A 12170-nucleotide genomic window follows, 5' to 3' on the forward strand; every position below is an offset into this window, starting at 1 on the left:
GCACAGTCACTTTTTTTTCCAGGTACTCAATACCCAGTAGTTGAAAACAACTGTTGCCTTTGTAGTTCCTTGCATGAGCTCTGGAAGATCATGAATTTATGGGAGGTCATGTCTTCCTCTGCGAGGTCATGAAATTCAATCAATGCTTGCCTTCCAATCTGCCCTTTGGTCACAGGGCTCCACAGGTGGAACATATCAAACTCACCAGCCAAATTAGGACTCTTAATTGGTGTTTCTTTTAAAGTGGATATGTCATTTGTCAAATGTTCAATGCAGGCGCAGGCCTAGCCCCAGGCAAAATTATGAAGTAGGAGAAGAATGCCAGAAACATAGGCACCACTCAATGTTTGTTGAAAAAAAAGGGGGGTCAATAAGCCCTCCGTCCTTGACTCCTTCTCCCCCACCCCCACAGGCACTAGATCAACATGCACTTTTAATTCTATCTCCTAAATATCTCCAGGACATTTTTCCCCTTCCAAAACTTCTCTGTCACAGGCCTTTATCATTTTTTGCTGGTATTGGCTTCACCGTCTCTTAACTGGTCTTGCTTCCAGTCTTTCCCCCTTTTCAAACCATTCTTTGAAACACTGTTGCAGAGATCTTTTAATAAGACAAATACGATCATGTCACCCCTATGCTTACAATTTCCTTAAGTGGTTCCCCAGACTCCCGTGCAGCCTTCCAGACTGCATAATCTGGCCCTTGCTTGCCTCTCCCTCCTGCCTTTGCTCTTTTAACTCCTCAGCCTGAAATCATTACTCGCACCTCCCACTCTCCAAATGGGCCATGCCAGGGCCTCTCCTCTTTGTTCAGCCTGCTTCCTTGCCTGGGCACCCTTCCCCCAATCTTTTCTCACCTTAGCTCCTACTGGGCTTTCAAGTCCGAGTTTAGGCTATCAGCTCTTCTGGGACACTTTCTCTGATCCATCCGCTCAACCCTTAGAACTCCATCTTCCCACTTAACACATAACGTGTTAACATTTTGCTTCCTTGGCTCCCCATTAGGTTTGTAACTCTCTGAGGTCAGGTACTACAGGATAACTTTTGTGTCTCTGTTTTCTGTTCGCATCTCACAAAGTCTGGCACATAGTAGGAGTGCCAATGTTTTTTTTACTGAATGTACAAATGAAGACCTGAATGAATGAATTCCTCAGTGACCTCATATTGCTTTGTCTTCTCAGCCCACATATTCAAGACACAGGCTTTTTTCTCTCCTGTCTAGTTTATCTTTCAATTTCTGCAAGCATACTTCTGGCTAGTAAAAAAAAAAAAAAAAAAAAAAAAAAAGAATACAATCAGACAACAAGCTAGTTCACACTGAGATATTAAAGTCTTTTCATCATGGAAATACTGAGTTCCCACTATGTACAAGACACTGGGCTAAGGTTGTTCTCTGTGTGTGCACATGACTGGAGTCACAAAGAGAATCAGTCAATCCAATGAAATGATCCCTTCTTCGCTGCACGTAGGTAACAACTATATGCTATTCCTTCTCAAAAAGGTATCTGATTCTCAAAGAAATGTGTTTCTACTGGTGAGAATTAAGTGAGAGAAATGGGGACTGGCATCCAGGAAACCTTCCAAATAGGGCTCTACTCCGGGCATGAAGCAGACCATCTATGGCCTAAAGAATTTAATATGTAAAATAATTTCCTAATGAGTTCCTCTCAGCAGCTGTACTTTGCTTTATGAGGGTCGCCCATGACTATCCTGCAGGCGATAGGATCCACCTGGGCACTGGGATCAAGTGCCCTAAAATCTATATAAATATATTTTACTTTGTGTGGTTCTATTGAATCAAACCCAGCAAGCTACAAGGGCTTCCAGATCTTTTAGGTACAAAGATGGGCCAGGCTGTGAGATCCAGAGGTCTCCAGCTGCTCCTGAACGTGACTATTTGTGGGTTTGCATTGAGAGCTCGGCCAGAGCTGTTTGGGAAAAGGGTTACCAGGAAGCCTCCTCAGAAAGCAGAACAAGGAGATGGATTTTGTGCTTAGAAAGCCTTGTGTGGGCTCTGGTGGCCAGAAGAAGCCGGATCAGGGTGGGGGAAGGCCTAGGGTCGAAGCGGGTGTGTGTATGTGTACCTAGACCGCAGACCTCCACGCCACTCCAAGGAAGGATGGAGAGCTTGCAAAAAGCCGAAAAGGAAAAGCCCTCCGGGCTGCAGGCCGATGGGAGGCAGGAAGGAGGAGTGAGGCTGGGGAACTTCTCCCAGAGCCAGTCAGAGGGGACGGCTGCTGGGAAGCCAATCAGCGTGCCCGAGCCTGCAGCCCCTCTGCAGTAGTTATGCCAGAGCGCCCAGTGTAGAGCAGCGGCGAGCGAGTGGCAGGGCAGGGCTGCCAGGAGCCACCGCACACGCTCCGCACCCTCCCCCCGCGCCTCTCCCGCCAGGTTTGCCCGCGGTGGTAAACCCAGTCTCCCAGCTACGCTTCCCGCCACACCCCGCATCCCGCAGGCCAGCAGTCACACGACCCTGCCGCCGTCCCCCAGGCGGCGCGGCTCTCCTCGCCCCGCCCCGTCCCTCCTCGCCACGCCCACAAGGCTCCGCCCCGGGCCGCCCTGCGCCGCCAAGCGGTTCCCGCCCTCGCCCAGCGCCCAGGTAGCTGCGAGGAAACTTTTGCAGCGGCTGTGTAGCGGCTTGTCTCTCGCTCTGCAGGGCCACTGCCAGACTTGCTGAGTCGCGGGACCGCTCCAGCTCTTATTGCCACTCTCTCGTGCTCTCCTCGCTCCCCCGAGAAGCAGGATGGCCGGGACCGTGCGTTCCGCGTGCTTGCTGGTGGCGATGCTGCTCGGCTTGGGCTGCCTGGGACAGGCGCAGCCCCCGCCGCCTCCAGACGCCACCTGTCACCAGGTCCGCTCTTTCTTCCAGAGACTGCAGCCCGGACTCAAATGGGTTCCGGAAACCCCTGTGCCAGGTGAGTAGGGGTCCCTTGAGCGTTCCCCGCGCATATTGGGAAGCCAAGGCGCGCGTGGTGGCTCTTCCCAGAGCGCGCTGCGCTAGCCGAGAGGGGCCGCGGCCGTGCTCTCTGCTGCCGGGTACCTGGGAATGGTCGCTGTGCCTGGGGCCTGGCCCAGTCTACTGAGGGAGGGAAGTAGAGTACGTATGGACTCAGTCCACATGCCCCAGGCTCACGCTGCTGTCAGGGAATGTGCAAGCCCGACCAAGAACGGCGGAGATCGCCTTTCTAGCGCCCATTTTTGGGGAGGGCGGGAAGGTGGGAGCTGGCTCCCCTACGGTTCTAGCAAACCGGCTCCACAACGTGGAGATGGTGATTCGGGAATTTATCACCCTTACTCACACGTTCTGCCTTAGCTGGACCCACAGCTCTGGCCATACTTTCTCCACCGTGTGTCCCCCATGCCTTCTCTTCCCTAGTCTGGGTTCCCGAGGCTGGCCGGGCCCAAGTGCGGGCAAAGTTAAGCACAAATCTTTGAATCCACAGGGGCTAGTAAAGACACACCGAAGGAAACTTTTGAGTAAGACGATCCCCCAAAATGTGAAGACTGAGCCTTTTCCTTCAAAACAGCTTCCCTTATTTAGGTTGGCAAAATCTCTTTAAAAATCGGCGGTGCTGGCCTGCGGAGCACGAGTCCAAAGACGATTTAACTCCTCCCCCTCCCAAATTCATCTGCCTTGACAGGCTGGACCCTGAAGAGGAGAAGATTTTAGGCAGAGGAAAGTTTCTGGGCGCCTGCCTTTTGTTCTGCACGATCAGATCGTTCTGTAAGGGCATATTTTAACCTTAGCTGAGGGCTGCCGCTGTCAACAGATGAATATTAATGGCCTTCTGTGATTGACTATCCAGAGGTTGGGGTCTTAACGCCTGCCTTAGAATCCAATCAGGACAAGTTGCTACACTAACAATATGGGCAGGAAGAATAGGTTTCAAAAAGATTAATTTTTCAGAGGTGCGCTCAGAAGAAACCGGCCAACCATATTCGAACACGGCGAGTCGTTTGTGGCCTCCAGGGTCTCTTTCCGAGGAGGACGCATGCATCCAGCCAAGCGCGCGTCCCGCGCTTGGGAGAGATTGGGAGCAAGCCTAGCCACAACTTGGCTGGTGGCTCTCAACAAGTCAGGGAGGCGGGCCGGATCGTTGGACCAAGTTGTGAATGCGGATGCGCGCCTTGTGGGCGCTGCCAGGGAGCGTTCACTGGCAGGAGGTTACCTAGGCAGCCAGCGCGCCCTCAGCCTTTTCTTTAGGTTGATGAAAAGAGCCTAGCGAGCCTGCTGTTTAGTTGCAAAGGTAATTGGTCACCCTTTTTTGGTGACTGAAATGCACTTGCGCATATGTTAAATATTGCCTTGCAGGATATCGCTCTAAGGGAGGGTAAAACTACCTCTTCCACTGTTAAGTCTTAATAACGTACCACGTGGGCGTGTGCAAGAGCTGTAAGGGGCAACCTATGAATCAGTTCTACAGAGCTGAAACAACAGGCGAATCTCTCTCCCCTGGAAGTGCCATGGTAATTAGATTGCTAAGGCTAGAGAACACGCTTTTGTTGATAATGTAAAAATTGGTCCTTACAGGCTGAGCCCCCCACAAGATGAACTGGCCCGGGGTTGGGGTTGGGCAGCATTTGGCCGATGCGAAGTGGTGAGGTAAAAAATGGTGCTTAAGAAGGGGGGAAAACAGAAAAGTCCATCCAGATACTCATACACACACACACACACACACACACACACACACACACGCATGCACGCACACAGAGGAGCGCGTGCCTGCCTTTCTCCCTCTTCCCCCAGCTTTCTGGCTGCCTGCCTCTTTGCTGCATCTGTATAAAAGTATTGGGAGGGCCCACACACTGTGTCAATGAGAGTTGGCCAGGACTTGCTTCCTGCCTTTCATGCTTCCAGCCTAAGGATGATCATACTTAGAGAGACTTATTTGTAATAGAGATTTTTTTTCCTCTATTATTTCCCAAAACTCTGGGAGAAAGCACTTTTCCAGTCCCCCCCCCCCTCCCCGGTATAAAACCACCACAACTCACTTCAGTTACTTAATAAAATTAAATGGTGGCCAGCACTTTCTACATGGCAGGCATAGAAACAAGTCCAAATTTCAAATACAGCGATATTTATACAGCTATCCTGTACCTTTTTTTTTTTTTTTTTTTACTATGGCAGAACAGCTTTCAGATTCTCAGGCCTGGTACAAAACCATTTGTCCTGAATTATAGTTAGGCAAATATGGATGGTGTGCAGATATAGAAAATATGGTGAAAATCCTAATGTTCATGTGTGGAAATAGCTCATCAGTATTTCAGAGAAGAGATGATAATGGCAGACTGAATACAATGGCAAGTACGTAATTTCAAAGCGAATAAATGTGTAATTTGCTGCTGTCGTTCACTGGTTAGAAATTGAAAGAGAGCTGCAAATTATTTGATAGTTATGAACCATCGCGATGACCACTTGACTCACCCCCCCCATCTATGGTTTAAGCCATGTTCAGTTTATCTGCTGCACTGTCTTAACTGCATTAAAGCTTTCTTTGTCCCAGATAAAATGAGATTCGGTCCCACTAAAGAGAAATCCTCAAGAATGTCCTGTTTCACGTAAGGGGCACATTTGGGATTGACTGCTAACTTTGGCCATTAGTAGAATTGGGTTAGAGTGGATAAGGTACATTTCTTATGCTAATATGGATGAGACTAAATGGCATTTGAAATCAGCCAGCCTAAAAAATAAATCACTGGTGCTGAAGAACTACCCCAGACTTCTACAAAGCTGGCCTAAACCCTTCCAATCTCATGTTCCCATTTCTTTTAGAGCATTCAAAGGCACTGGATAGCCATTCTAAATAGCATGTTCCCCAAATCCAGGAATCTCTTCAGACCCCATTTTTTTTTTAAGGATTTGTAACTTGGAAAGCACTACAGATGGAAACCAGGCACACAGAGTTAGCATTTGGCAGGGAAATCCATATAACTGACTTTCAGTGCGGCTCTTTTGCCCTTATTTAATTTAGAAAAATTCAGAAAAAAAGCCAATGAGCTCATAAGTCTAGATGTTTATTTTGTTTTGCTTAACCTACCCACAGGCGCAATCAAGAATGGATACAATTTTAGGCAAGGGAAGTGAGCTAGTAATCAGACAATGATGTTTCCAATTGTCTCAAGGGAATGTTACAGAAGTCTGAAAAAAAAAATCCTCTAAACAAAAATCAAGTGTAATTCACTTTATGAATGCCATATACCACTTTTGTGGGGGGTGGGAGTCGCAGGGGGCAGATGGCAATGAGAAAATCAAACAAATCATGATAGTGTTGCAACTCCCCTAAGATGGAGAGATCTTGCCTTGGAGAGGGCCTTGGAAAGTGCTAGAACTGATCCAGAAGGCCAAATGCACCTATGGGTAAAAGGCAGCTTCCAAGAGCCAAGATCCACTTGGAGTTTCTTGAAACTGAGGAAATAGAAAAATACAAAGTAAAATTCTCGAAACAAAGAGTTTGTTTTTAAATGTGCGGGTGAGTGCTTGTGTGTGTGTTTACTATGAGAACTAGCAACCATATCTGTGTTGCCAGCTGTGGTTCCCCAATTATTTTGAAACAATTAACAGCCCTAATGTTGGGAGCGAGAATGAGAATTGGGGCGGGGGAGGGTTTTCTCTCCGCTGAGATTGCGCTAGACATTTGGGTGAGCAGGTGACTCGTCAAAACTTTTACAAAGTTGTCCTGCTGTGTGCTAACTTAGTGGAGTTTAGAGAATTCTTTCAGATGTGCTCTGAATATATTTATTGCATAAATCCTGACTGAGAAGTGCTTAGAAAGAGCCATCGATCCGATGAAGATGGCTGCTAATTGGCGAGGCACCTTGGCAGGCTCCATGTTAGGTGCTGGGGTGGGGGTGCAGAGAGGAGTAAGATGCAGGCCCTTTTGTCAGAGGGTTTGCAGTGTAGTGGGGGAGCACACAAGTAAACAGGCTTCCCAGGAAACTTGTAGGATTAAAGAGGGTGAAAGGGGCTAGAAAATACCTCCAGGAAATTGGCTGAAATGGTCACAATAGGCAGCCTGGGCAAGGGAAAAGAACTGAAGAGATGAAGTGGGAGATAGGGAGAAGTCTCTTAATAGAGCCTCCATCTTAAAAAGAGACAGAAGACGGGTTTTGATGGATGCTAGATGACACAGATGGTGTCAGTTGTGCAATGTGTTTTTTTCTTATGGGCTGGTAGATTGTATCCAATATTTTGATGCAATATTTTTGAGCATTCTGTTGCTTCCATCTTTAGAGTTGCAATGTTTGCTGTTCACTGTAGCCTAGGAAAAGACTGCTTATTACCAACCTGGGAGAAAAAAGAGTCCTGGATTTGTCTCCTATGAGACAAGACAGAAAATATGTTTTCTCTTTAAATGGCAGCTATCAATGGCCATGCCAACTTTAGTGTTTGATGCATATACAAAAGCATGGGTCTTAAGAGGGATCTTATTACTCATTTCTAAGAAAATTGAAGATAATCACTTATAACTTGTGCACACGATACATCATTTGGAAAGAATTTCACTGGGGATCATGTTGCTCAACTGAAAAGTTCTGGCGTGCTGAATTTGTACATTTTTGTGAATGCTTCCTTTTACTCTGATCTCTAGCTTTTTTCTGCATATGGTTATTTGTATGTTTTAGATTATAAGCTTCTTAAAGAGAAAGCTCTTGATTTGAGCGGTGTTGAGCACAATGCTAAGCACCATACAGCATTTGATTGATAATTAACAAAAATAGAGTCTCTAGATCATTAAGTATTTTATATGAACTCCCACATACTTTCTCAGGCTTATTTTAAAAGCTTAAACCCAGTGTTGTAGCACATTATTAGGGTGTGTAGATAAACTTTTTAGTCTTTATGTATTTTGGCTGTAGACAGATCCAGGCTTATTTCAGCTATCTGCTGACTCTTAATAACTGGTAGGGCTTATTAATGTTGAATACCCAAAGAACAAATTGAAGTCAGCAGCATTGTTATGCCTGGATTAGTATAGTTAAAGATCAACAATTATTATAACACATAAATCGCAGGACCTCTCTTAAATCAAGTCCTCTTTGATTTAATGTCAGCTAGACCTTCTTGCTAATGTTGGTATTACCATATTTGGAAGTTGAGCTAGGAGACATGCACAGACCTGTTGAAGCACCTCACGGGTTTCTGTAACCTGGGATCAGAATTCGTGTACAGGCTCAACTCAAGAGACTATTCCAAGAGCCAACATCTGTTGAGCCCTAGCCGACCTTGTAAATGAGTTTGATGTTTCTGGTAATCTAGGGGCTAAGGAGAAGTATGGGCAGAAAAATCCCCTAGTCATTCGCCCATATTTAGCAGTGTGTCTGCCTTGAAACAGTATCTCTAGCAGTCCATTAAGAAATGAACATCAGAAAATAGAATCCAAGCCATAGTTCCCCAGACTAGCTTTAGACAGCATCAAGTAATGGGAATTTACCTCCTGAACTATAACAGTAGAGAGAACATGGTTCAGAAAGCAGGGTGATAGCGGGCACATCAGCAGAGAAAAAGTGCATTTTGAAATTCTGTGTGTGAGGAGCGAGGCGCCCCGCCCGCTGGAACACCATGGGCCCACGTGAAAATCCTTTGGAATATACAAAGTAAAGAAGCTTTACTCCTCTACTGCAAATTAGGCCAACTAAATATCACATATACAAGTGCTAATTATCAGAAATTCTTGTCATTTTTAAAAAACGACAACAAAAATAAATCCAAAGTGATTATCAAAAAAGACATTTTTCACTTTGGATTCTCTTTGTGTAGAGATGGACAAAGCTGCATTTGAGAATTTGTATTTTTCCTCATGAATAAAAAGGAAGTTAATGAATTGCTAGTGTTCTAAACAGTTAATTACTTCTGGTAGCTGGAATTGTATTTATATGCCAGATTAGGAAATCTACTAAGCTCTTTGAAGTGTACTTAATAGGCTTATATTGATAAATAATTGATAGAAAGGAAGATAAAATATAAGTGAAAGCGGTGATAAGAAGGGACAGGAAAGTCAAACCCATTATAAAAGAAACATCTACCCATCAAATCCATTCATGTACTGCCAGATGAAAGTTATTCATTTCTCAAAAAAGTTAGAGTGTTTAAAATATTATCTTTCAAATTTTCTACTATGAAGCATGTGTCTGTTATGAATTGAGAAGATGGACAGTTTTCGGGTAAAACTTTCATTGATCCTTTAGAGTCTTCCTTTTGAAAATAACTAGAAATCCTGGTTACAAGTATTCCTATCATGAGCCCATGATCTCCTTTAGGTTAGGATTATATGGTATTCATCTTTGTGTCTGCACTGAGTGTGAACAGTAGGTACTAGTACATATTTACTGAATGCAGTTAGAATATATTAGAAATACAAAATTTCAATAAAGTCAACATTTAAGTATTGATTTAATTTAACTGGGTTTTCTAAAAAGGAACGACTTTTTCAGGTTAAAAAAAATCCATCTGTTGCCTATAGGTAAGTAAAAAGGCTGTTGGTTTAATTCAGTGGCTTGCACTGTAATTCTCTGGAAGAAGTAGACTAGCCAGATCTTACAAGAGGTGAGTATTTTCTTCTTGTCTCCAAGGCAATTCTAAGTAGTTTAAAGATCGAGTTATACACATATATAAATTCCTGTATTTCTCTTTACTATATAGATCTGTTGAATTTTGATTTGTGAAAAGATGACGACAAGGTTATCAGTTAAAGAAGCACATATCGGTAGGCAGTACTCTAGTTACTGTTCAACCTATTGCCTTTTTGGCAGCATACTCAATAAGTTGTGCTTCTCAAGACAAACTGATTGTAACCAAGTTGGTCCTCAGTGGATACTATTTCTTACCTATGGCGTAAAGATTGATGAAATTGTATTTAAAAGGACGTATTCCAAAATGTGTTTTCAGGATGAAAATTTTTATTTGGTAGAATAAACTAATTTGCATAGCCCCTTCCTTATTTCCAGTTGTGTCCCCTCTCTCCAAGCACTGCATGTTTAGTATTGATGCTGTGTAACATGACACCCTGAGACTCTCCAGCGCTCTTTATCAGACTTTGCATAATTGAAGCTGAGGGGAAAAACGGTGAAGAGAGGAAGAGTTAGAGTGACAGACACAGTGAGGAGATTAAAAGCTGACATTATGGTACATAGCAGAATATTAACTAGCATGTAACAGACAGAAAGGACTGGAAAACATTTGAACATGGAATTTTGCATGTATTCAGGGATAATACAGAGAGACACCACAAGTGCATTTGTTGTCCAGAGTATTTTACCAGTACTTCTTACTTTGCATCCATGATTTTGAAGTATATAACTAATTCATGACTTCATTGAAATCTAATGTTCACTGAATGCAGGGGCCATATTTGAATCAAGATATCCTCTACACTGGTGAGTAGAGTGCCTCGTACAGAATTATTATTGTAATTAATTACATAGTTAACCAACAGGAGTGAATATAAAAATACACATTTGAAGACGGAGTTTTGAGCACTTGACTGTTGTCCATTGCAAACTTAGGATTTCATGTGACTGTAGAATGAGTCTCTGAGTGCATGGTTGTTTAAACTGCTTTGCAGTAGAGAATGAAGAAAGGATGATGGAGTTGCAACACACCTATTCTCTCTGACCCTGGGAGTCCTGTTGGCCCAAGAAGATTGAAGAGGATGTGACAAAGATATTTTAGCTATGGTGTTACCTAAATGTGGTATTTGCATATGTATATATATTCATAGATTATACATAGATATCTGTACATTATTTTTTTTTAAAGATTTATTTATTACGTATACAGTATTCTGCCTGCATGTCTCCCTGCAGGCCAGAAGAGGGCACCAGATCTCACTGTAGGTGGTTGTGAGCCACCATGTGGTGGCTGGGAATTGAACTCAGGACCTTTGGAAGAGCAGCTGGTGCTCTTAACCACTGAGCCATCTCTCCAGCCCTATACATTGTTATTTTGATAGGCATATTTAATTATGCATATTGTTTCAGGTGAAATTTCTTGTTACTCTCAGCAGTGTGTAGACTTTCACAGCTTTAGCTTACATTTATGTTTTGAAAGCTGTGCTTTACTATAACTCATGTCTGCACAACACAACTACTTATAAAGTATCTGCAACTTCTCAGTTCCAAGGATTGGCCTGGCTCCAACATGCATGTATGTGCACGTGCTCCATTTGTATTCTGCATACATACAGATGATATAGCTTTAACTCAAGCAGGGTGTGTCCAACCTGGAGCTTGTGGGTCACGCGCACCTGTGGCCTACTTTGGCTATGAATGCAGCTAAACAAAAAATTGCAAAATGACTCAAAACATTATGAGATTTTTTTTTTGTAACTTGATCATGAGTCTTGAGCATGAGCTTCATGGATGATGACATCTTGTCACAATGTCAAAAGGTTGGATATGTCTGATGGAAGATAAGCCATAGCCTCAGTGGGGAGAACTAAGGAATATAGCTTTCCATAGATCAAGTCAAATGATTTTTTACTTGGATTGGCCCCAAGTTGTTGCTGCACTGGTTCCCACTGATATCATAGATCAACTACTTATTTATCAAGTTTCATCATTTCCCCAAGTGTGAAGATGTGATCCTTATTAAGTAGCTACAGTCAACCTGTACTATGAATTGGGCCCATTCTGGAGGACTACTTCTAGCATTGGTAGTATTATATGTGAGTGTGGCCCCAAAGGCACTTCCCAAGCTGTATTTCTGAGAATGTTTGCACTGGGGAAGATACATACCTGTTTTAGAAAACAGAAGGGGCTGGGCACCTTTAATCCCAGCACTCAGGAGGCAGAGCCAGGCCGATCTCTGTGACTTAGAGGCTAGCCAAAGATACTCAGGAAAAACTGTCTCAAAAATCCAAAAACCCAAAAACAAAAAAACAAAAAACAAACAAACAAAAATCCAAAAGAGATAGGAACTCACCAAAAAGAAACTTACTAATAGTGAACTTTATATTAATATTTACTTGTTATTCATTTAGGCATTGCTTCAACCCACAGTTATTGAGCACAGATTCTAGGCCAGGACATAGGAGTTGATGAATAAAATAAAATTATTGCTAACAAGGAGTTCCCTACCTAGTGAGGGAGTCAGATAAGGAGAACTCTGAATATCAAGGCAGCCCGATGAAGGCTACTGTAATGAGGTAGGGCCCTGGGAAATGGGGAGGCATG

At 43.8% G+C, this 12170-nt stretch overlaps 1 protein-coding gene across 1 annotated transcript in view; it reads left to right on the forward strand.

Moving 5' to 3' along the window:
• The first annotated feature begins 2276 nt into the window (after positions 1–2276).
• Positions 2277–12170, forward strand: part of Gpc3 (glypican 3) — a 341092-nt gene continuing 331198 nt past the window's right edge. The window contains exon 1 of the mRNA XM_006996641.4: positions 2277–2914. Coding sequence (XP_006996703.1) covers positions 2743–2914 — 172 coding nt within the window. The 5' untranslated portion in view covers positions 2277–2742. The remainder of the gene's footprint in view (positions 2915–12170) is intronic.

This window comes from Peromyscus maniculatus, chromosome X, assembly GCF_049852395.1.
Source record: "Peromyscus maniculatus bairdii isolate BWxNUB_F1_BW_parent chromosome X, HU_Pman_BW_mat_3.1, whole genome shotgun sequence".
NCBI lineage: Eukaryota > Metazoa > Chordata > Mammalia > Rodentia > Cricetidae > Peromyscus > Peromyscus maniculatus.